We start from the raw sequence: 26,408 nt of genomic DNA, 5'->3' as shown, positions 1-26,408 counted from the left end.
AACCGCTCCAGACTGGTAAGGCGGTAAGTGTTAGTAGTTGGGTGTCTAAATTCAGAAGTCTATATAGCAACGAATTGTGTCATTTATGACCGGCATTTATGGCTTGATTTAGGACTTAATAGAAGTAATTTTTAATATAAACAACTAGTAAATAGTTCAGCCAGTTCCGAGTAATGCGAGTAATCTATTTGCGGTCTGATAATGCAAATCACAAAAGTTTAAATAAAGATGACGTTATTACATCAATCTTCAAAAAAAAGAACTCCCTCCCACTTTGTAGCTCGCAGTTTTCGTTGCTAATTTTACTCACTAATCCATTTACACAACTATTTATAATCTGCCCAAAATTCAGCACTCGTTTAACAAATAGGTAAATTGTTTTTGTATATGTACAATACTCATCTAGAGAGGTGAAAAATGCTCACTTATGCCAAGGTAAAACACATCGTATATAAATCGTAAACCATTCCTGCCTTTAACTAAGCGACAGCGTTTAAAGTCTAGATTCCTTCCTTAGAAGCTAAAAATAATTGCAATTAGAATTTGAATTTGGTTTGCAGTGTGTTTCTTTGATTTTCGCCACTCGAATGCTTAGCATCTAAATAGTTTACGTTTGCGCTCATCAATTATTGTTTGATAGTTGTTAAGTATTCGCTTAAAAATCACATAATTGCTTGATGAATTCCATAATGTTATTGTGTGTAAGAGAGAGTGTGTTTCCGAGCGTGTCCTTGCTGCAGCAGCTCGAGTGCGTTTACATTTGGGTGCGATTGCGATCCTAGACACAGAGAGATTCGAAGGAAAAGAAAAGGATTTCCACGCGCATCCAAGACGACTTGAATGCCTTCCCGGCTGCCTTACTTCCCTTGCAGCCATATTTCCGCCTGCCTCTCCTGCTCCGGATACTGGACCTACAGATACCGACTATGCTACCTGCTGGCAGCCAGCAGGAACACCACCAGGCTGAGCAGGTGCCTCATCAGCGACTCCAGGTCTGCGGGACTCGCGCCCTGCCTCCTGGCCGAGTTGCAGGCATCCGCATCGCTGCAGCTCTGCAAGCACCCGTGCACGTACCTGGGCAGTCATCAAAGGAATATACATTTAATATGGTTATCCCAACGACTGTTTCGACCTTACTTGTCATCGTAGTAGAACTTTCCGCAGTGCGACATTCTTATAATCTCTGTGTCGGTGGTCAGGGTGCCGCTGTCCAGGGCGCAACCCCTCACCGTTATCGTCTCGCCAGTTCCATCTGAAATTGTCCAGTTGAGATTCAGTGGGTCATCTATTGGACACCAAGCGAGCACCAAGGCATGCACTTACCGTAATAGCCGGCGATCTTGATGCAAGCGGTGGCCGGAAACAGGCCGTCACGCCCCTTCCGGCCGCCCATGCAGGGCGACTCCAAAATGGCCGTTGAGTAGTTGTTGTGAAAGGGATCGTCGCAGGCCTTGTTGGCGCCATTGTAGGACACGCACTTGAAACAGTCTATGCAGTAGCCTAAAAGGGAATATTAAAAGGAAAGATATAAGTAAACATTGAGATTGGTATTTTAATTGGTTCCCTCGAAAATCACTTACCACTTCGAATGAACAGGCCAAGCAGCAGGGCCAAAATAGCGACGGTCTCCATAATTGGACTGCCCACCGCCATCGTCTGGGCACGCACAGCACTCACACGGGATTCGCAGGACTCACAGGTTGACCAATTGCGGACATTCCTCGGAATTCATTTCACTTCGCCATCTGCAAAAGGGGGGAAACATTCAAAGGGATTAAAATTAACAAGTGAATTGAAGGCTCTTAAAAACTTTTTCGATTTTCCGCTGAAATCTCTGCCTGAGCGCTCGAGAACTCATAAAAAGTTGAAACGAAACGAAAAGCATAAACGAAGGCAATGGTCATAAAAATGATTATCCACAATCCGCAGAAATGCAATTTCTTTTGAGGCAACGACTGGCGGGCAAGAAAAATTAAAGGTAATAAATTACAGAACGCATTTTTGACACAATACCGCCCCCGTTTCCTGTCTGTTTCTTTTTTTTGTTTTCTGCTCCATATTTTTATTGCCGAAGTGTAAATAATTGCTTTTCAGTCGATTTTCGTGTCGAGTGCCGGCCATGTGGTCCCCGAATGTTGTTTTTGACTCCCCACATTTTGTTGCCTGTTTGTTGTTGCCACTTTTAATGGCCACACTTCGATGGCCCAAGGTGTTGTTGGGTCAACTTTCGGGCAGTGTTTTTCTTGGGTTTTTGTTTTATTTCGGGTCCCATCCTTGGGGTCCCTCGAATTATGACAAATGATCCTGACTTTCGGGCTGAAAGTGTAGCTAAGCTCGAGAAACACAATTTATGACGGGCCAAATGCCAAAAGCGTGCGGCTTAAAGCGATTTTGGGCGTGACCCATTGCGGCTTTAAAGTATACAAAGTGGACAAGTCAGATCCCTGAATATTTCTGACAGCTCTAGCCACCCCATATATTTCTATATTTCGCTCTTTCACTGGCCGGCAATCAATTTAAGCGAATCTGTCATCGTGACAGATAAATATTATCATTGCATGGCTCGTGGCTGTTGGTCAAACCAAACAGATATAGACATCTATCCACTGGCACTTTGGGTGCAGAGGTCATGTCTGTGGATCAATATTTATTGCAAATTATGGCTCAACCACACACTTTCTGTGTGGCCCACGGGGCGTATGTGCAACATTTCGGGTGGCCGCAAGTGTTGTGCATTAATTATGCGATTTTGAGTGTTCCCGTTTGTGTGTGTGTTTGATTTGCGGTCCAATCTGTCGAACTCTAGTCGGCTAATGTAATTAAGTTGCCCGAAGTTGCGTACCAAGAAAAGCACAATAAGGTAAGTAAGTAACAGCGCTAATAAACTCTGACTAAACGTGGCTGGAGGTGATGAAATTTATAATGAAATCCCAAGGGATCCAATCGACATCGAACTCAAGTCTACTGCCAAAGCTATAATTGTGTGGCGCATTTTCATCTATTTGCAAATTAGCCACTAAGCAGTCGAACGAGCTGCCAAACACATTTTCCCATCCACCATCCAATTTTCCTCTGGCTGGAAGCCAAGTTGGCCGGAAACGGCATTGTGTGCCAGTGTTGACGGAAACGGATGCTGCTCCCCCGCCTCCACCCCACCACCTTTTTCCCGCCGCTCCTTGTCTTGGCCAAATGAAGTTTACCTTTTGTTCATTGTGTTTGCCAGCTTTCAATATGCATCACCATCCTACCGGTCGGGGTCCCATAAATACTACATGCTACACAGCCAGAAATTAGCTAAACAGTCGTGCATTTCGATTATTTGATAAAGATATGTTATTGATGAAACGTTCTATACCAATTATTAGTTATGGTTTTACGTTATATTAATGACCTTGTTCACATTAAATAGAAATAGAATTGTTTTTTTCGGTGGAGTTAGGGCATTGTCTCTCACTGCCAGTCAGGAGTCGAAGTGGCCATTGTGCCCGTTTAACGACCATCGGAGGTGGAAACAGTGGCAGCAGGAGAAGGGGTGGAGCAAGAGCTGGAGAAGAAGAATAAGGAGGAGGAGGGGCAGGAGCAGCCTTTATGGCCTCTGCAACTTGGCCGTACTTACTTAATTTTGTCGCTTCGACTGGGCCACAATCGAATCAGCCACGAAGGCAGCCAAGCGGACAGCCCGTCAACTTCCGCTGCCAGCTGCTGCCACAAAACTTTTATGACACTGCCAACGGCAGCCAATGAAGAGCTATGCCCGAGCAATTAAAAGCCTTCAACGTAGCAATTCTCCTTGGCAGGACATTAAATTAGTCCGCCCAGCGAAATTGAATGCTACCCAACGCGGATTGTCGGAATTTTTTAATAAAGTTTGTGCAAGCTAATCGGGAATTCATGGACCCAGCTTGGCCCGTGGCGCACATTAAAAATGAAAAATGAAGGCAAAGTTATCCCCGAATCTTCTCCCTTGACAAAGTAGCCCTCTCAATTGTAGGCCATTAATTTCATAATCTGCCTGTAAATGGCAACCCAAGGCTAGGTGGGTGTGGGTACCTCATTAGGCTCTGGGTCAGCTTTGATTGAGCGACAAACACCTAAGGGTACGTTTCGGATTGGGGCAGAAAGCACCCTCTACTTATGGGGTGGGTGTGCATTTTTTGTCTCAACTCGAAGTGATTTATTATGATTTCGGCTTTGAGTAAGAGCTTGCTATTTGCGACTAGGCCATAATCAATCGATGTAGGGGTCTAACATATTCCACCCTCACTCGCTGATGAGGGTGTGGAATTTATGCAGATTTTTTTGGGATAAAATGATTTAATATTTTGCAGATAATGTCATGTCATTAATCGGGTGAATGTGAAACCATGCCCTCTCTTTTAAGTTATCTTAAATCTTACAAACTTTTAAGGAATTCGAATAAATAATCCCTATTGCTTTAAAACAAACATTCACAGCCAAAACCAGCAGTTAATAACAATTTAAAATTGCAAAATGCCAAAAAACCCAGGCTACTAACATCCGTTTTAATGGCCGTCCAAAATTTTCATTTCCTGCCAGAGAATTTGTATTGCAGTTGCATACACAGACACACACACACACGGTCGACTAAAAGGTGGCTTACCTTTAATTTGCTTGCACCTGGTTCTCTCGTGGGAGAAATTAATTTCACGCATGTGAGGCTATACACACACATTACCGTAGCGTCACTCGCACACACTTTCGCACACAAAGTCTCGTTTGAGTTGAATTTGCATAACTGCAGCGTTAGTGCAATTTTCTTGCGAATGCGAAACTGCGAATCGCATTGCAAATTTGCAACTGCAGTTAGCTGAAATTGTGCAGTTGCAGTGAATGTCGTAACCATAACTGAAGGGCGGAAAAAGGTTATATCCTAGTTTGTTAGAAAACACAGAAAAATATGTATATGAATTTGTAATCAGCAGGAAAATTAAAGAAAATGTTTTTGACCCTCTGTCATAAAACGTATATGTATACATTACAACCAAATTTCAAGCAAGGAAAACTCATTTCTGTGTCGCTGTTCCAGGAAATTTCATTAACATTTGTTGACTTGCTTACTTGTCGGCGTTTTTGGCTTTATAATAGTCATGGCCCGAAACTACTCAGCATGCAAATTGAATCAATTAAGTGGGCAAATATTTGAGGGCGCTGACCAAGATGATGGCGGCACTTAAGCTTTATGCAGCTTGTAGCTCATCATTGCAGGGTACGTGCCTTAAAGGCCAATTAACTCCTAACGACCTCCACTATTTATGGGCCAAAACTCTCTACGGTGGATCCTTTTTACCCAGCCAGCCAAAATGTCCCGTAGGCACGCAAAGCGATGGGAAATTGGTCACCGGAATGAAGGTCGATTTATGGCCGGGTCAAAAAGAGCTTACGATGATATGGGTCCCATATGCGTGACGCAAAGTGCGGGTATTGGCCAATGTCGAGACATTTGTAGTGGGGCTTATGGCCAAGCTCACCGTTAGTTAAGTGTTTAAGCATTTTTCTGTTTTAAGCTTTTCAATCAATGAAATTCTGACGGATCCGTCCTGAGCTATATACGCGTATATATATTCTGTTGCCATTTGGGGGCATTAAATCGTGTAATCCTGTTACACGTGACCATGAGCACCGCAGATATAAAATGCATGGCGACAGGAAGTCTGAATGTGAAGCCACAAATGCGGATCGAATCAATTACCAAGGGGATGACAGCAATCAGCTCCATTGAAATGCTTTTATTTGAAAATCGGGCTTAATAGCCAGAATAGATTGTATGCCATTTAATAGGTCTTTAAAGCAAGAAATTTATTTAATATTTCCCATTTGAAAAGCGCAATAACTGAGAAATACTCAATCCGATACCAATACTCATCTAAGCAAGACTTGGCCCCATTTTCAGCTTTTTAAGCCTGTGACTGGAGGCCAATGGCCACTTCAAAGGAACTGCTCGAGATAAGGGGAAAAGGCCACAGACTGCATATTCCTAGATGGCGAACTTTTTGAATTTCATGCAAAATAGCTGTGCTCGATGCCAATATTTCGCACACCACCCCTTTTGTGTTGTTTTCCAGGAAAACTCTGAGTGTGATGGTGTTGTCAGACAATGCGTGCCACCTTCAAAGTCGTTGACATCGATTTGAGCCATCCATGTATATACCCGTTGTGAAAAGTGTGTGTCTATTTCTATGCAGTGTTCAATGACTCTCGACCGCAATTGATTGAGCAGCCACCACCGATGCTCTTCTATGTCCTCTGTTATCCGACACTTTTTTGTTGGCTCTCGATGATTCCAATGCTCACACGCTTCGGTGGTCAAAGGGAGCAGTCAACAGGTGCAAATCCATTCAGTTGGTTGAGGTTTCTCGGAAGCCAATTCAGTTTACCTTTTCGCAGTTAATAGTGGGGTTGTTTTAGGTGCCTTGAAGTTTGCGGACTTCGCTTAGGAATTTGGGTAAACTTATATTTTCAATTTATAATGCCTACAATTTATCTATTTAATTTGAGTTGAATGCTCATGTAAATGGTGGAACAACAGCTAAGACGTCGAATCGTAGTTTATAAGTTAGCAAGCAATCTAAATTTTTAAGCTATTCCATGAATAACAAAGCAGCAATCAACACATTGTGCAAAGCGACGATGGCCAAAGGGAAAAGTTCTCTATTTGTATCTTCTGCTCTTCGAATTTGCTGGCAACTTCAGCCAAAGAAACTCAATTTAAAGTTGGCTGTGTGTTTGCACTGGCATGACTGAATGACATATTGAATAACTGAGTGAGCTGTCTCACGCAGCCCGACGAAAGGGAAAACTTTTAGAGCGAAAAACAGAAAGTAATTCGAGCCAACCAACCAGGCAATTCATTTTATGCAGACACCTCTGGGTTACAGCCATTCCATTCCTTTCCCGGTGGGATACCCACATACCATCGTGTTAAGTCCGGTTAATTAATGCGCCCTTAACCGGAAAAAACAATTCTGTAAATGGGGAAATTTAAATTTTCCACATACATAAACATACATAGGCGTTGGGGCACTTAAATTGGCTTGTCGACTTGGCATTTTTGTGGTCTTTAAGCCACAAACTTTTAGAAACTGTTTCACACATTGTCTGCTTTGAAAGAACCCTACAAGTGAATTACTGAATTTAACTGAATCATTGTAATAAGAATATCAATGTCAGAAAATGAGATGCAAGCACCTTATTAGGAGTATATTTTCATTTATGACCAACGTATATTTGCATGGCATTTATGGCATAAGGTAGCCACAATGTACTCTTCGCAAATAAAAGGACAAAAGCCAATATCTGAAGACAGACTCTTCATGCTTAGGTAATTCATTTATTTTTACTATATGAAGTTAATTTACCAAGTAATGTTTGTGTTTTGTTTCATATGGATAAAAGTTACGCTTGAAGGGGAATCCTAACTATCACATAAAAGGCTTTCTCATCAGGCAAAGTGCATTCAGGGCAACCAGCAACTGCAAGCATATTGTGGCATCGAGTTTGCAGAGAAAAAGAACTAACTAACCACAAAGTGAGCCCCCAGAGTTTCTTCTTTTTCTGGTCTCTAGGTTTTTCCAGTTTTATTTCAATGCATATTTATTTTAATTTGAACCACCCAAGCGGCACAGCAAATTTCCCATTTCTCCATCCATTTTTGCAACAATAACTTCGAGAATGCCGCAAAGTATGCAACTGAATAGTTGCGAGTTCTCTTCATCAAAGTGGGGAAATCCTTTGCCTTGGAGTTGCCTCTCCAAGTTTCCTAACGGAAGAATTCTTTCATAGAAGTAAAATCAAACTTTAAGATTTCAATTGGAGTTCAGTTGGAGTTGTAAGTGCCCTTTAAATCATTTGTATTTAATTAAACATTGTACCAAATACCAGCTAACTAACTTTCACTATCTTCGTTAAAAGGAGAGCAACCGGAAAATCTTTGTTCTGAATATTCATAATGAACTTCCGAAAAAACAACAATTCAATTTGTCTTCCTGCGAAAATGCAAAAATAATTAAGGCGTGCTCCGTACAAATAATGAACTTTCAGAACATTTTTTCATTTTGCTCAAGACAGAGACAAGGTGAAAACAGCATGAAATTACGAAACGCCGCTGAAAATGTAAAAAGTTGTTGCCATTTAGAAAGAAGTTTTACTAAAGAACTTGTTCGCAAGATGGTGGGGCAAAGTTTTTCAATAAGCGGTCTTGCCAGGAGCAAGGCAAAGTGAATTCAGCCAAACGCATGATGAACAAGTTAGCAAAAAAACTACACAAATGTGGCAAGCTTAGCTGGGCTGGAGAAAAATCCAGAGCCTCCCCGCCAAGCAAGTAATCAACAAAAATGGCTGACAGGACCACCATGCGTTATAACATAAGTCAATAAAAATAATTGAAAATCAACAGCAGCGGAAGTTGAAGTAATGAACCCAACAGCCATGTCGACGTCCTTTTCCCGATGGAAGTGAAAGGCAACGCCTTCGTTGCTGGTAGTCCACAAAATCGAAATAAAATCGAAGTCACCACAAACAAAAGGTATGGGAGTTTGGAGTTTATTGACGGATTGACGGCACGCAATAAAAACAGGGTCGAGGCATAAAAAATCAGCGGAAAACGCAAGGAAAACCGGAAGTTGTCGGCGGCGGAAACTTGAGGCCTCCAGTTGAGCGAAAGGTTTGAAATAAATAAAACATCAGTTGACGTTTGTCAGTTTGCGGGTAAAATAAAAATAAGTATGCTGCAGGCGATTGATGTTTTGACTTCCGATACTAAAGGGGTTACGACTTCACATTTGAGCTCATATGTATGGACCAACCATCCCCTTTCATACTTATTTTATAGCTTAATTGTTTCATCACTTAATTAAAACGCATACTCTGTATGAAACTAAAATCTGATTTAAATGTGTAAGGGATCAAAGCCCATTGTTATTGCGATTGCAATTGGTGCTAAAATTAACCGCATCACAAGCAATTTAATACAAACAACATTTATTTCAGCCGCATCATCAAAAATGTGTTAAATTAATAAATTCCATATAATTTTTATACACAAAGCTGTTTTCATATAATTTCAATATTCAGCGCTGTTGTGCCACATAAAAAGCGAGTCGAACAAAAGGCAGGATAATTTTTTCCATTTTTTCTCTTTTGTGCATGCATTATGCAAAACCCATCAGAGGCGAAACGCACACTTTAGTTAATAAAAGCCACCGCACGGATATTTAATTTTCGTTAAGCAGAGTGAACAAAAGCCATCCGATGATTGGCATTGTTGTTAAACGGTTCCATAAAAATATAGCTTTAATCGCAATGGAGTGGCCTCATCGCCTCATTTTGCCCGGAAATCGACCTGACCTGCTGTCATTTTTGGCTGACGCTGCTCCTTTCGTCCTTTTGGATCACGATCCGGGGATAGACAAGGCAACTTGTGGCAAAAGTTTGCGGAAAAGGCCAAAGAAGAAGGTCAAGCTACAAACTGCAGGTTTGAGAAAGGTAGCCAATTGTGTGTTTTTCCGTAAAAAAGAAACCCGACAGTAGACAAGACAGCAAAACGGTACTGACAGCTTTAATCTAGATCAATTGATATGTGTCAAACTTAAATTCAACAGCTTAATGCTTTTCCATCGCTAATTCAAATTATTAAAGTACACGATTAAGCACAGTACATACACTTTTTTCAGCTAACCAAAATATTTAGAATAAATTCGTTTTCACAACACGATAATGGAAAATAAACTAAAATAATGTACAGAAACATACAAGCGAAAAATGGTGGCTACAATGCAAAGTGAGCGGAATAAATTAACAAGCTTGCAAATTAAATAAACATTTTCGCATAATTATTCAAACTTAAATAAATCACAGCTACAGAGAGAAACGCTCACTTACAGAATGTAAAAAAGTAAAAGAAACATTTATCATCTCGTATTCTCATAAACATGTTAAATAAAAAGAGCACTACAAACTTCATGCGAAATAATTTTAGAAAGCGAAGCAAAGAAGATATCTATACTGAAACACAAATCATATCCTTCCTAACCGGAAGTAATCTGCAGAGTGCAAATTTGTAAATCAACTTCCTGCCGAGCACTTTTCTTGACCTTTAATTAACCGAGCTGTAGCCATACTTCCAGGATACTTCGATGTAGATCCCATGCTCCGATAGAATTTTGTGTACCTTAAAAACAAACATAGCTAGTGAGGAGCCTAAAAGCTTCTTAAATCGCCAGGTGAACAGGCCAGTGGAGCACTTTCTACTGTTTACCTGCCAGTTAATTTGCATAATGCTCGGCAGTGGACGAGCCTGGGCACTTATTTGCCGAACGCTTCTGCCTGGGCACTTGATTTTCCTGCAAAGTCTTCATTTGTCAACAATTTTTCATCTCTAATGAGGCACTTCCACTGCCCACACGCAAATGAGTTCGTTACCGTGAAGGAAGAAAATGAATGTCAAATACTTTATATAAATGTCGGACAACAGTGTTCAGTGCGACATTAATGTTCGCAACTTAAGACTACATTTTTCCTTGTCTTATGTCAGGATTTCCAGTTTGGGCGAAGGAAATTTAGTTGTCACCAAGTTAAATTGATGTGCATCAGTTTCACATCAGAATCAAGCAAGTTGGTAATTGCTATGTAATAGAAGATCTACGATAAATGCGTATTTTAAACGGGTATTAAAAGTATTCCTTACAAGAAGCTATTACTGGCAGTCAAAAAAACAGTGAAGGGAGAAAGCGAAGAATAAAAGGGTCTGAAACTGACGATTGGGTGGCACTTGTAGACATTGATTGGGTGAAAATCGATAGAATTACATGGAAACTGGGTCGCCGACGGGAAGACCCAACTTGTAATCGAAAAGCTTATACCACATTCTCAATATTCAATTACCAGTGTCCGGCAAAGGTCCTTCCATCCACGCAGTTGGCCAATTCCACGGCGTGGGTGTGAATGCTAGACAGGCCAAAGGAAGGGTTTGTGGGGGGAATTTGGTCCCGTCTGCTTTTGGCCTCTTTGTTGTCCTTGCTGGCACGCACAATTACGCGGAAAATAGCGGAACTGCAGGCGGCGTGTGGGAAAAAGGGCAACGGGAAAACGACAGGGCGTATACGTGATGTTTGCCTTGGGGCCAAAAGCCGGCGAAATCGAGGATTTTCAGATGAGAGCTTTATCGGCTGCGGGTCAATCACTGAATTCCATCGAATTTTATCCTTTCAACTGATTTCAATACAGAGAGAATACACATGGTATGAAATGAAATCCCTTTCTCCCGTCAGAAAAATAAAACGTCCATACAGGATCCTTTTAAAACTATAAAACGTATCCAGCAATTACAGTTTTAAGTGTAAAATCACGTACCGAATATGTCTAAAAAGAAAACAAAGATTCAGATTGGAGTGCGTGTGTTACTATTTTTCAGTAATAGCTTACAACAAGTGCTTTAAAGACGTCCAACTTGAGAGATATGTGTAACCATGTGTACGGTCATCATATACCACATACAAAAATAAAATTTAAGGATTAAAATACATATGAAATAAAAGTACCAAGAAATTACAAAGATTAGCTTTCCAGCTATTTTAATATGAAACTTGAACTAAGCAACTTGCAACTAAGGTCATGTGGTACGTGATGGCAGCAAAGATTAGTGCTTGTTGTTTTCTTATTTTTCCGAATTAAGTTTAGCTAAAAACACTTTTATCAAAAAAAGAAAAATACGATTGTAGCGTATATGTCGCGTGTTCCCATGGTCAACATAAGCCGTCGACTTCAGCATGTTTTGTGTGAAACCAATAGCCATAAATATTCCTAGCCAAGCACGAAGTTCCTATTTACACAGAGCGAAAGAAAGAAACAAAGGTGGGTTACACACCCCAGTATTTGCTTCTTTTGCCGCCTTTATGAAATTCAAATTTTATTACAGGCAAGATGAAAACTTGAATTGAGTTTTAGTATGAAATAACACAAAACAAAATGATATGCATGAGTTTTTATCCAGGAATATGCAAACAAGTTTACAGCTTAGCCGGCGGCTTTTTGAAACATGGGCTTTCACATGAAAATGAGGAAAAGTCTTGAATGCAAAATGCCAACTTTCGATTTGATTAAGTTGACTCGATTTAAATTTGAAAGCAAACCAAATTGTTTTCTACACGCCTGTAATGTCATGCCCTTTTTAATTTGTTTCAGAAATGCTAATAACACAAAATCAAGTCCAACAATAATATTTCAGTACATTTCTTGCAAATGGGAAAACGAGCTGAAAAATGAAATTCAATAGCTGACATATTGCAAAGTCACACCTTTTCCATAATTCAGCCAGTACCTCTTCTCGTATTGAATTTCATTTTAATTGCAAAATTCCTTTAATGGAATTTTAATCCGAAGTAAATTGTTTCTCAACCTAGGAACCTTTTTAAGTGGCAAATAGAAAAGCTTTTATACATAAATATGTATTTACTACTTTTTATAGATTCGGCTGCTTTGATTAATTGTTGATGTCACTAATGATTTTATCCACCTGCTGATGTTTCACAGCCGAAAAACGTCATTTGATTTAATTGCTTTTAAATTCCAATGTTTTAAAGGTGTTTTTTTTATTGTGTATGTTGCTCGCCTTATGCGTCGTTAAATGCATACACATCAGAATGCAAATTGAAATCTAAATAAAAAGCCAAACTTTTCTTGTTTCAAAAAGTGAAATACAAACCGACAACCAAAAACAAGCGAATTTGGCAGGAGGCACATACAAAATACACAAAATGTTGTAAATGCTTTGTGCTGTCATTTCAGTTGAACATTTCAACAAATTTGGTTTTTATGACAGCCAAATGTGTGTGTAATTATTCCTGTCGAATGTCGGAATGGACGCTAAGGGACCTTGGTCAGACTTGGCAGGAAAATTGCCCCGAACAATTATTATGATGGCTGATAAGCCTCACGCACACTCTGCCACTCTCGCCCACAAGCACACGTGCACTCGCTCGTGTGTAGTAAAAGAGTGGAGTTGGAATTTGCTTTGCTACGTGACTACTGGTAATTTTCGTGCACATTGCGTATACGTAATGTGACGCCGGTCCCAACTAAATGGCCCTGCTGCCATACTAACGCACGACATTTGCAAGGGCTTTGGTGCCCCTTCAGGTTTAATGCACAGGGAGAAAAACTCAAGTCTGTTCTAAACTTATTTTAGCTCCCCATAAAAGTGTTAAAACATTCGGAGCATGTGTAAGTGCGACATTACAGAAATTAATAGAAATACTCATTTGTAATAATTTCTAAACTCCCTCGATTTATCTGTAGGCTGAAAACATTTATTTTTCTCGGTGTACGGATTTTTTGTGTTCTTTCATCCCTTACCCCTCTTATTGTCGCCTTTGCCCTCGTTATTTCGCCATTTATGCGACTACCTTTTCGTCCCACCCTTTTGCACTGGTACCATAATGTTGGCTGCTTTTCCACGCAATTTTGTTGAGTCTTTCGGTTTCTTTTATTGTTTTATTTTTATTGTTTATTACCACATTATTTCTTTTTTTGTGTGTGCGTCCATGCACTTTCCCTTATTTTTGGCACGAAGTGCACCGTCAAAGGTAAACAAAAGCTGAGAAAATTTTGCTGATACATTGTCAGCTTATTAAATATGCCAAAGGACGAAAAGAAAAACTGGCACATATATTAACTGACTATAGGCGAAGAAAATCCAGTAATCTTGGGTTAATTGATTTTCGGAAAAGTTTGAAAACCAAATTACAATGGGTAATCGGAAAATCTTTTAATGAAACCCAACAACTTTCCTTAGATGAACAAAATAATAACTGACTTCACAAGAATATTTTCCCTTGTGTTGTAGCGTGGCAAAGCTTAACCTAATTAAATAATTCCTGGCACGTTTCTAATCTAAATCAATTTTATTTAATTACACGCTTATGTACAATCTCAGAGAATGCTTCAGATATTTTTGGCACTGGGCATCATCAATTTCCGAAGCTCTTAGCCGGATAAGCATAAATACTCACTTCAATCTTTCGCTTATGGTGATTAAATCATATAATTGATGAGTGTGCTTCAATTTTGTTCGCCGTCTGATTTTTTCCAGATGATACAACAATACGTGTTTGAATTCACTTCGTCTTTAAACCACTATACAACAGTGTGAAATCGGGGAAAAAATCTGTTGATTATAGTAGGAGAAAATCCACTTGACTTATATATTTTCCAAGCATCTCATTAAATCTTTTTCCCTTTAAATGTGAGGCTCACAAATGAATCTTATACTGAAACTGTGCTTGTGAACGAACAGTAGTATATTTTGATTATAAAAACTTCGTTGAGATAGTCGCAAAAACACGTGAGACAATAAGTTTGTTATCAATTTACAAATTCCGGAAAATAAGTTGAGAGATATACAAAAACTAATGCTTTTTACTTAGGAAATCATACCATTTAACTATATTTCGCCTGATTTCTTATAATTTAACGAACACTTTGCAATCTAAAGCTATTTTTTATATAGCCGTTTTTTCACACCCACGTGTCGCTTTGAAGTTCGTTACGTAGTTTCAAAAGTATCTGTTTGGCAAAATTCCGTTGCGAACTGATACGGTGCGGTTCGGATGAAAGCCGCATGAGAACTGAATTTTAATCGGACAGACAGCGGCGTCGACTGCGATGCCGAATAAGTCGGGCAATTTTGGAGTCTGCGCAGGAAATACGCCGTGAAAATGAAAACAAACTTAACCCGTAGAATGGTGTTGTGCCTTAAATTATAGTCCAGGGAAAACACAAAAATTGGCAGTACATTTTAGAAAAGTAAATTTGAGTTTAAATTTGTCGAGTATTAAATTTAATATGTTAAATATTTTTTAAAATTTTAATTTCTTAAAAGAATAAACTTTTTGGCTTTATTAAATTAAAGGTACAAGTCTCTGAATTTTCTTGTACACAACATCTAGGCAGAATGTTTATCTTTGGGCTAGGACTTTTGACTCACTTGTTGGCCAATGAAAAACCGCTTAGTATATACAATCTCAGCCACTTCACAGCGGCAAAATATTCATTTCAATAGACTACACTCCTGAACTTAATTGAGTGCACTGCTTACATATTTATTTTTCGTGCATTGTTTAGCTTGGAATTTGTTCTGTATTTTCATTGTTTTCGCTCTTCTATTTTTAAATTTTGCTGTTTACATTGTGGTGAGTAAAACCAGAGCATGAGCATTGCAATGGAACGTTTAATGATACCAAAAAGTGATAACAATGTACATATTTCTAATCCTACGGATGCATTGAAAGGCATAAAAATAAACTGTTATCTTTTAGCATAGAGATTCTTTCGTAGCTTTTATGCAAAACACTTGAGCTGAAGGGGAGTTTTCTGAAAATGGCACTGCTAATTTTATTGTCATCTGCTGAATTATTCATTGGTTTACAGTCTTATTAAGTTTTATTGTGCAATGGCGAATTGTTATTAAATTTACATAATTATTTTATTTTAAGTACCACAAAATATATTTAAAAAACATATCCTTGGAATGTTTGTTGTATTTACATGAATAACAACATCCGAAGACCTCGAATATACACAAAATAAAAACCGAAACCCATTATCTACTATCAAATACCCAATAAATCAAGGTGGATAGGTAATTGTATTGGGTGCTCTACACAAGATTCAGTGAATCTAAGATATGCAGCGACTAATTGGTGCTAATATAGGAACTAATATTTATTGCTTACATATAACGTTAAAATGCGGATTAGAAATATTATAGTATAGAGATTTTAATGTGATAACAAAATAAAAAGACTGTTTTCTGCCTTAAGTTGTATGGAAACTGGCAATGCAAATAAGTTCCTTATTTGGTTGAACTTATACACACTCTGCTTCACTCTGCAGTTTATTTGGCTTACTGAGGTTTCTAACGAGTTCATTTAATCCGGCTACTTGAATGCAAACAAAGAAATAATGCTTTGCTGGCAACTTTACAACAGTGTGAAGTGGTAAAGTGGTTCGCCAGGCTCATTAATTTTACTCAGCCAGAGATGAATAATGAGTTGGGTTTAAGGGGGCTACTCAGACATAAAATATATAAAACTCGTACGTGGTCAAGCCAACAATCTGCATTTTAAGCCGCAAAAAAGCTCACTTTTCCCTGTGTGCGAAAATGTGGCAGGACATTTTTAGTTGCTTGTGGTGTCCGTGCCGCCTTTTCCTGATTGCTGCCTTCTGGCAGCAGCATTTTCTGTTCTTTTCTTTTTTACATTCCAAAATAAGAACAGAAGCTGCTGAAATTTTTCATTCAAACTTGTCTGGGTAGCTTTCCCCAGTGATTCTGTCTCCTTTGCGTCTCGGCCACTGCTTTCCTCTCCTGCCAATTACAAAAGTTTTAAAATTGTTGCAGCTTTCGTTTTTGTTGTATGTTTGTTTGTGTCTCCTGGTGCATTTCATACATATTCTTTTACCCCTGACCATATTGTCTTTTCTTTGCAACTGGAACTTTTAACGGCAGAGTTGCCGGTGGCTTAGAGGTTGGGTTCAGGAAAATGAATTCATGTGAATAGTTTTGATCTAATGCAATTAAAAAAAAACTGATAATAAATTGGAAATTTTATACCCTACATTTTGTGAATCTCTTAAGCTTTTAAGTATAATAAGGAATGTTCAGTAATTATTTTGCATGTTTACTCACAACACAATTCTCTTTTTTCTGTATATTTGGTGAATCATATCGCCAAATCAGCGATAGCAATTCAATGGTTTGATTTTCATTCCATTGTGGCTATTTCTTGTGTGATTTAAGTGGCTCTTGTTTGGACTTACCCCATTCACTTTTGTTTTCTACATGGTTTGTTTACTCTTCCAGTTTTTGTATGATTATTATCCTAATGTGTTTATCCACCAAATCGAAAACAAAAAAGGAAATTTGAGTGAGACGGTATATTTAAACACGGAATTCTTCGTTGTATACACAATATAAACCGCGCAGTAAATTATTTTTATATAAAGAAATCGCAGAAATGTCCTGCTGGGGAAATTTAAAAATAAAGACAATTAAATGCAGGTCTCTAGTGGCTTTCTGTGCGGTTTCCGCCACGTTGGACTGCCTGCACTTGGTTTGATGAGTAATCCCTGCCAGTCTGCAACCAACATTTATTCCCTGTTGGCTGCCATTTTCCGCGGACGAGGCCAGGTCTGCCGCAATGAGAGAACCGTAAAGCATAATGCCCGCTGACATATATTTTTTCGTTCCTTAAGATTCACCCCACTCGGTACGCAACCGATTGTTGAAATAATAAAGAGAAATTATTGACGCAGTGCGTCTTAAAGTGTGAATCTCCTCGTAAAGTGTCCGTGCGAGTTGAGGTATATGCCAGTTATTCCGATAATAAAAGACTTTATCCTGCAGCTTTAGTCATTCTCCCGAGAGAATCCGTGTACGTGAGGCGATTACCATAATTAGATAATCCTGCTCAGCTCTATAAAATTCAAAACTCATCGCTCGACACAACACCTTCAAATAAGCTGACAGGAAGTGTGTGTCAGGGATTTCCAGTGCTTAAATATTTACACAATGAAAACGATGCCCACAGAAAACCGCAGCACTCCCCTCGGTAACCCCTTAAAAAATCCCACAGGTGACAGGATGCAAACTTTGTCTTAGCAGCCACACATCAGGCTTAAACATTAGCATCAACTTTCGGTGTTGGTTTTCCGTTTTCCCCTTGGGCACTTAAACACCTACTTAAGTGCTCAGGCAGAATTTTCACAAATTCCTCGTAAAATTTTAATTTCATCACGCATATGCAGGGCTTAAGGTATAGTTTTTCCAGTAAGAGCATATGTGTTTCTGATCTGAATATATAATCTAAGCTTATAAGTTTAGAAGAGAATGCTCACCATCAGTTTTGTTATTTTTTGCTCTGCACCAACAAATAATCTAAAATCCAAAAAGATGTGCATTTTCATGTGTTCCTTCCTTAACAAATTTTTTGTTTGGGGCTTGTTCAATACATGTCTTCAGTAGTTCGAATATTAAATTAATTTCCCTGCGGCTTTAATACCTATACAAAACCAAGCATATTTTTACTGCAGAATCTATTGATATACGAAGCGTTTACTTTTCACATATCAACAATCTGCTGACAAAATGAACGAAGTTCTAATGAAATATTTTTCCACAATACTCAAACTCATTCCCATATGAAGTTCTTACTAGTTTTCAGCTCAGCCAGCCATTAAATCCCGTTCCGACATTTTCCTAGTTTCCCAGAGATTTCCCCGAGGCATCGGGCTGTTTTCAGCGTCGCCTGTTTGAGTATCCAAGTGGAGAGTGGGTCAGACAACAGAGGGTAAACAAAATTGTTTTGTTATGGCTCGGAGTTGGATATAAAAAACTGAAAAAGCGGCACAGACAAACAAACCGATAATCATCTCCAGTGTCCCATTTTTTGCATAGCCATAAAAACTTTTATTTATTTTTTCACATAATGTAGATCGTATCAGGACTTAAAAGTTTTTAACAAAATTTTAATCAGTGCCAAACCATATTGGCCTGGTCTTGCAGTTAAGCTTAGTTAAGTGAGTCATTCCAAAATTGTAAGGAACTTTTGCAATCCGTGCTGCACTTAAAAGCTGCACAAAATATGCATGACATGGAAATTAAAAGCAAATATTTGAGAATTCTGAGCAATTTGCATGCCCAACTGTTGAATTTAAATATTCACTCCACTCTGCAATTCATACGTCTCATACATACAGTATGAACAAGTATAAAGTTTATGGCCAGCTTTGAGCTTTTCTGTGCTACCATTGCCAGGGGTGACATTTTAGCTGACCACGGGCAAATGAGGGAGAGTTTAGTACCAGTGAATTGCCCCAACAATTATTAAAATGGCTGGCAGAAGTCGCCCATATGCACACACCGCAGAATATACTGAATATTTGGCAATGTACACACTGACTAACTCTGAGTGTGAGGAGGGTTGACTTTACTTTTGCTACGTGACTATTCGTAATTTTTTCTGTTCACGCTGCGTATACGTAATGCGAGGCGAACTAACCCATGGCATTTGCAACTGCCTTGGCCCTTGGATGGTCCTCCCGTCTGGATCTTTTTCCCCTCGTCGTGGCTCTCCCCTCCATTGTCATTGCTTGTATGCTAATGTCACCCGTCTGTTCTTGGGGCTCTTTTCGCATTCTCATATTCATTATTATGCTTTTTATTATTTCTTTGTTTTTGTGCTCCCAAGCACACTTTTTCTTTCTATCACGAATAACATCTGCTATAGCACAGGGGATAAACAAATGAATTAGCCGCGGAAAATTACATGTGACAACCCACAGCTGAGTTTGAAAACGAGCTTGAAATCCTGGGGAGAATTTCAAGTTGATGGCTGTTCAAGAAAGATTTCCCACTTGTATTATAAGCTCTAAAGTTAAGCTAACAATGGTTCTTAAAATTTGGTTCTTAAAATTTGCAAAAAGTTAAATTCAAATAAGCTCTTTACCAAAGTAAATATGTATATTTCTTCATACAGACCTTCAGGTGACAAACTGACATTATTGATCTGTGTGTGATTGGAAATGAAAACCTTTCACGGCAGTCACAAATCGAATCTTCCAATGGCTTTATGCTTATTGAAGAGATTCCTTTCTCCTTTCGTTCCTTCTGTTCGATGAATGGCAGGATTGAGGCTTTTGAGCCTGACATTCAGCTTTTGGTTTGCCAGAGGATTTCATAAAGGTTTATGAAAGGAATCTAAGGTAAGCCCATTTGGCATTGTTTGCTTACACAACAAGTTGGCACCAGGGCACATTTGATTTCTTAACGAACGGTAATGTTTTAATAGAAATGTAAAAATATAAGTCCCAATTCTTGGTCCATATTCTTACTCAGTCTTACAGTAGTAAATTGAATCTTAAACATTAAATAGCTTTCTTCTTAAATATATCAGAAAATGCTGAACTAAAAAGCAAGAGTAATATTTGCGATACATAAAAATACAAATGGCGTGCCACATTGAAAGTTTACCTATAGAATGACGCGCTTGAGTAAATCTAATTTGGTAAATGTGTTGCATGCACCATATACTTTGTATACATTTGAATTTATAGATAAATCGCTGCACGTGCACTTCAGTGTTTTTGTGAAGGAATTGCCAGGCTATACCTTTGCGTAGTTTTATTGACTTTACTTGCCAGGAATTTCTGTTGGAGAAAAAGGCAAAATGCTTAGCACGTGATGTCAAAGCCCGCAGCTGAGTAGTATACTCCACCCACACTCCCAATGCCGAATCGCTCATACGCAGTGTGCACCAGAGAACTGCAGCAAGCCACTGGCACTCTAAGTGCACCCGCTAAATACTGGGTGTCTAGGCACCCGGTTGTCTTTTGTGACTTTACTTACGGCAATTAAAATTATCCGAGTGTTTTGCCTGCACATGTAGATTTTGACTGGGTGTTTCTAAGTACCCGCAATGTGAGTGGTGAGTGGCACCCGCGCTCAAAATTGTTGAGTGTGAGTCGAGTGGCAAAAAATGCCACCCATGCTGTTCTCTGCTGTGCAGCCGACCTCCTATCTGTTTGTTCGACTGCCGGTCAATTTGGCCGCTTGTCAGTTTTCCCGGACTGCTTCCATTGCAATTTCCCCATCCGGCGGACTTGTCTTCCATTTCCGTGATGCGCTTTTCGCCTACGTAATTGTGCGTGCAAACGACAATGGCTAAAACCCGGTCTAAGTCGGCCTAAAAGAGCCGCTGCATGCACCTCACTCCCTGGCCTATTTGCACACTTCCTACACACCGCACATCACTTAATTGCCTGTTTCCCTTGCGAAAACATGCGGGGAAATTGACACACAAATGACCCGTGGGCTTTTCTTCAGTTAAAGCTGAAAAGGAAAAACAGTTAAGTTAATATGTTCTTAGGATATGTTTTTTATGCAATTTAAATTGCTAGTATTTATCACACCCTAGTTGAAGTGTTCTTCTGTACAAATCAAAGTCTGTCGTTTCGACATCTATTCGCAGTCTTAATCAACTCGCACATACATCACCTACAGAATCCGACTTGATTGCTTTTCACTGAAGCCATTCGATTTCAGCGAAATCCACATTCGATTCTACATTCTACAGCTAGTGCACTTTTCCGCTGACGGCCAATCTAACGCACGTCCTGGTCATAAAGTGCACTGCTCACTGAGCCAATTTCAAAGCGTTTATAATTGAAAGACCCAACCGGTGGTAAGGGATGAAAATAAGCTATAGTGACTGAAATAAGCGACTAAAGCGAGACATGTTTAAAGAAGGTAAGTTGAAAACTCAAAGTATTAGACCACTTTGATCCACCTCACTTAAAGTATTAAGATTTTTTTACTTGGGACTCGCAAGATATGGAATATGTCCTACGGATATATCTGTTCTATATCAACTTATCATTATGTAGGTATACTTTGGAATGCCGCATTGCATCAGCAACACAATTTCTAAAGTTTTTCCGCAGCATCGCTTTTTGTGGATAGTTCATTACCGCAGAATGCACATGGAACTTTCTTGCAAGAAATTAGCAAAACATTTCTTCCAAGAAAGGATAAAAAGTTTTTTGAGCTTTCACTTGAGATAAAGGTGTTAAAAAAAGTAAAGTAGCCGTTGTAGTAAAGTAGTCGTTGCTAAGACTACTGTCTTACTTGGAAGGAGCTGTAGAGCACGCCTATGTTCTTTTGGCAGCAAAAGAGCGGAAACGACATTCAATTGCACTAGTTGAGGAAACGGAAGTTGACGCCATTCTCAGCCCAGTAATGTTTACCTATTGCTTTATCTGTTTGCCCAGCTCTGCATATTCAGTATTGTCCCATTATATTTGGCCTTTTTCGCTGACATCTTAACAGAAGTTGGAAGGACAAGTATTGTCCTTGCATATCGAGCATCTATGTTGAGTCGAAGAAGCTTCTCTTAGTTACTATCCTGCTAACATTGTGGCTTTTAATGTTTTACCCAATTTCTCCTCAATTAGGACTTTTAATTGATGTTCTTTCATGTCTACTTTAATTTGTTCTGCGGACTACATTAAGAGAATTTCCTCATTGTCCCATTCAGATGGCTTTCAAGCTAATTGACAAAAATTACGATGTCCTTAGGAATATTAGGGAATGTTGTTGTCGTTACATGTTACTTGGTAATTCATTTAATTAAATTGGTATTCTTGCTATGAAGAAGAACTTGTTGACAAATTGTTAACCCTATAGGAAGCTATATCTTATAATTATTTAAACCTTAAGCCGTGTAAGAAAATGTTGTTAAAAACGCCAAAAGTTGTTTCCATTAGGCAGAGCTTTTGTCTCAAGACGTTCCAAGGATCTTTACGGTGTAAAGTTTTTCAATTAGCGCCAACGTCAAAAACAAGGCAATACAGATACAGAGAAGTAAAAGGACTTGATAAGGAATAAAAATAAATTAATATTTGTTGTCATTGTACAAAACGGGTGTCAATGATTGGAAAATAAAAAATCGGATATAAAGCAGTAAGCATATGAGTTCTTGTTTAAGTTTAGTAGAATGGGCTACATCAGGCAAGGTGTAATACAGAGAATAATTTTACTTACATTACTTTAGTCATTTTATGTAGGTTGTAAAGTGCCCTTCATAAAGCCCGTAATTTATTACTTGTTAAGAGAAGTACGAATGCCTGTACTGTCGTTCTTCTTCCCCTCGTTGTATTTCGAGCATTTCGGCATCTTTAAGGACAAGGATGTTAAACTTTTACGCATTTCGGGCATCAACAACTGCCAACCACTTGAGTCTCGTTCATGCGACCACAAAAAGTTAAGCGTGTTAAATTTCGCAGCTCCTCTGCTTTGAAGATTTTGAGGTTTGACGGTGTATTGTTTTACATTTTTTAGTCATGGTTCACTTTAAAAACGAACTAAATTGGTACAATAATTTATGATTTCCTTCATTGTAGATTCTGCATTACCAGCGGTTATACACATACATTATTTCAGCCACCTAATCAAATATGCGGCAAATTAATAAATTTCGCATTAATTCAATTTACAAGCTTTTGTGGCTTACCATAATACATTTTTAAAATGGAAGTTCAACAAAAGCTGGTTGCTTGTTTATGTCTGGTGTACGCATAATATAAAACCCATTTTAGTTAATAAAAACCATAGCCTGGATGCAAAATATTCATGTTGTTATGAAAAAAAGTAAAATAAGCCAAAAGTTGCCAAAATAACAACCGATGATATTCATTATTATCAAAAAGAGAGAACAGAATATATACACCATTCATAGGCTATGACTTTAATTTTAAAGAATTTTATACTTTTCATATATATGAAAATTAAAAATTCAAAAAAATAATTTGGAATTTAAATAAAATACTAGAAAAAAAGCATCGGTTTTTTCTCCGTGCATTTGTCCTGATCCGCAGTTGCTGTCATTTCTAGCAGACTGTGCACCTTTCAGGTCCTTTCTCCAGGGGCTTCGACTTGTGGCATAAAGTTTGCGACCACAGCAAAAGTGAAGCCTGCCTGAATAGAGCCCACTCTCCATTTCGTCCTAGTTCTCTATTCTCTGCTCCTGGCACTCCTGGCAAAGTTTGATTAAAAGGCCAACAGAGCAACTCAAGTTGCAACGGAGCTCGCCGGTCTGGGTCACAGCCCAATTCAAAAGTTGGGTGATGTGGGAGATTGGGTTTATTTCGGGCACGTAGTCGGATGAGGGAATTTGCAATTTGAGTGCAGTGGCTGATTCGACTGCAGGTGAATGGAATGTAAATGTGGTTCGCACTGGGAATCGGTTGTGTGCGAGGTAATATAAGGCTTTCAATATGGCCTTTCGCTAGTCAATATCCAATTTGAATACTTGGACGAGCTAATGGGAAAGTTCGTTTTATTTCAGCCATTTTTTATTTGCCACTACATTTGCTACAAATTTTAAAACCAATTTTGGCGAAGTACCTTTCATTGAATTAATGTAATGAATTTATAGAGCATGCATTCGTCATTTGCCCACAGGAAACATTTTTATTTTGTAGTAAAAGGACAGAAAGAGAAAAAGTAAAATCGTGTTTCTCATGTCGCCCTGTGGGTATTTCATGTGTAATGTTGGGTAAATTAAAATTAAATTTGCTAATTAAAATACAATACTCTATCTTCTTTATGTATAAAGAATTTTCTTTAGTTAAAAATTTATGGAGCTGGGAATTCTGGAAGTAATTCTGGTATAATAACTGTATAAGGAATTATTCACTGATTTAAGAAAACAAATTTCATTTTGTTTCAATATTTCTATTTGTCCTTATACTTCGTAGGTTCTTTGAATTTTCTTTGTCATGAATAAGAAAATCGTTCTGTCAATACTCCGTTGTTTGTGCAAACATTTAAAAAAATCTGCAAATTTATATTGAAGCTGGCTGAAAGTCCAAGCCTAACCTAAATACTCCCTCACATATACGCCTGCCATTTCTAGGAACGTGATAAAATTCATGGCAGGTCAAGTGGAAAAGCGAATGCAGAGGGAACCGGGCCGAGTCGAACCCAAATTCATAAAGCAAGCCCAAAACCGTCTGGCCATCCCAGGCTGACCGTAAAAACTTTCTGCTGAAGGCAAAGCAAAACAAAACTGTGGCAAAAGCATAAAACACAGCAAGAGGCATAAACAAACAGAGCGCAAAAGCATAAAGCGTTCCATGCAACAGCAACATTTCCAACTTTTGTAATCGAGACCCCTTGATGGTGACAGGACCAAGCTTTCGAAGCTGCTGTAGTAGTTGTGGAAAAAAATAAACAAAAATATAAATATTTTACTTGTAGTTCCTCGGAGCAAACACCAACAAACTACAGCAAGCTAACGCAAACTAGCCGAAAAACAAGCAACAGCTGCCAAATGGGAAACAATCAAGCCCAGAGCTGGAACCACTAAAATATCCTGTGAAATTGTTTCCCAGACACTTTCCCCAATCATGGTTCGCCGTAGTTTCGGCTGGAGACTTTTGACTCATCGTACGCCCAGATCATTATTCATTTTCGGTTGAGTAAAATTAATGAGCTGACTGAGCTGAAGTGGTGGCTTATTCTCTCTCATTTTGAAGTGCTCAAATGGAATGAACTCGTTAGTTGACCTTAAATGGAGCTCGAGCAACAGGGAACTGGGATTAGTTTCCCCCCAACACAGGGCATAATTGAATGAAATGCTAACAAAGTTATGGCCATAACAGGATTTTAAGGAATCGAAAGGGTCAAGCCCCGCACTTGTTGTCATTGATTGGGTGCAAATCGATTCCATGTCCTGGAAACTGGGTCACGATGAGCAAACAAACAGTACAACCCAGACAGTACAGAAAAGTTGAAGCCACTTTTATCCATTCAGTTACGCCTGGTACGAGTTCAGGCCATTCAACCCAACAGAAGCCGACGAGCAATTTATGTGCCGTGGTTAATACTTCGGTATATACTATAGGTTTCGTCTGGTCCTTTGTTGTCGCGAATACGTCCGATTTCGCGAGCAATAAACGCATCAGCCCAAAAGTAAGAAATTAAAAAATGTAGGAAAGTATTTAGTATCGAATCTACTACTTTTTATTTGTTGTATCTGTTTGCACATCGTACTTAAAGCACGTCACATGATATTGATTAAACGCTTTCTGAGTGTTTTACAAGCAAATCGTCAAACGATTCCCCAAACGCACTTCCATGTATCTTGACTTGAGCGAAGTCCTTCATGTGGAGCATGTCAATTGCATCATTAATAATGACAATGCGGCAGATGGCCACTGGCCATTCCTTATCCTGGCGTCCGCTCATATATTACGAAACGTGTCCAAGGATCCTGTGTGTGTACGTCTTTGAGTAATGGTTGGAACATGCAGGACGAAAATCTTATGGTGAAGTGGAAACTGGTGTTTTGCTAAAATAATTGTTTCACTAGCCTCTTGATATCGACCATTTGGCATGTGGCCTGGGAAAAACCCTTGAAAATGTGCACTATCTGAATGAAGCTTTATTACATTTCGTCTAAAAATGTGTAAAAGCTTTCACATAGTTTTTACACGACTTCTGGCAGAAGTTAACAATAACATTATAAGGGTGAAATATATGTCTTGAAAAGTAGAATTCTTGCAAAACCCCGACAAGAATTTAAATTGGAGTACAGCTGGTTAAATTCAGACGTTGAATACTAATATTACTTCGCCTGCCAACGAAGGTCCGCGAAATGTATGCAAACGTTTTCAAGAGCAGAAAACGATCGTTTGTTGCGTATACGCCACGTGGTCGTAGGGACAACGTAAGCTACCAACGCTGCCAGCACATGCATGCCTTTTATACAGCCAAAGCCATAAATTTTCCTAGCCAGCATGTCGAAATTCTATTTTATTTCCTCCTCAGAACGAGACTG

At 39.0% G+C, this 26,408-nt stretch overlaps 1 protein-coding gene across 4 annotated transcripts; it reads right to left on the bottom strand.

The window, feature by feature from the left end:
* Positions 1 to 110: 110 nt before the first annotated feature.
* On the bottom strand, positions 111 to 15,013 carry LOC117144255. 4 transcript variants are annotated; one of them, XM_033309337.1, is made up of 6 exons: positions 14,999 to 15,013; positions 14,025 to 14,179; positions 1,581 to 1,745; positions 1,324 to 1,500; positions 1,138 to 1,252; positions 111 to 1,074 (listed from the first exon to the last, which is right to left on the bottom strand). In XM_033309337.1, the coding sequence occupies exons 3-6, from the start codon at positions 1,651 to 1,653 to the stop codon at positions 930 to 932; spliced, it is 510 nt and encodes a 169-aa protein (XP_033165228.1). In that variant the 5' UTR covers positions 1,654 to 1,745; positions 14,025 to 14,179; positions 14,999 to 15,013; the 3' UTR covers positions 111 to 929. The 4 variants fall into 4 exon arrangements, with proteins under 4 accessions (XP_033165228.1, XP_033165226.1, XP_033165229.1 ...); XM_033309335.1 differs by lacking the exon at positions 14,999 to 15,013 and adding an exon at positions 14,449 to 14,617; XM_033309338.1 differs by lacking the exons at positions 14,025 to 14,179; positions 14,999 to 15,013 and adding an exon at positions 14,449 to 14,617.
* Between the last annotated feature and the right edge of the window lie 11,395 nt (positions 15,014 to 26,408).

Source organism: Drosophila mauritiana, chromosome 3R (genome assembly GCF_004382145.1).
Source record: "Drosophila mauritiana strain mau12 chromosome 3R, ASM438214v1, whole genome shotgun sequence".
Classification (NCBI taxonomy): Eukaryota; Metazoa; Arthropoda; class Insecta; order Diptera; family Drosophilidae; genus Drosophila; species Drosophila mauritiana.
The sequence above is the reverse complement of the archived record's forward strand: the minus strand, read 5'-3'. Positions and strand labels throughout refer to the sequence as shown.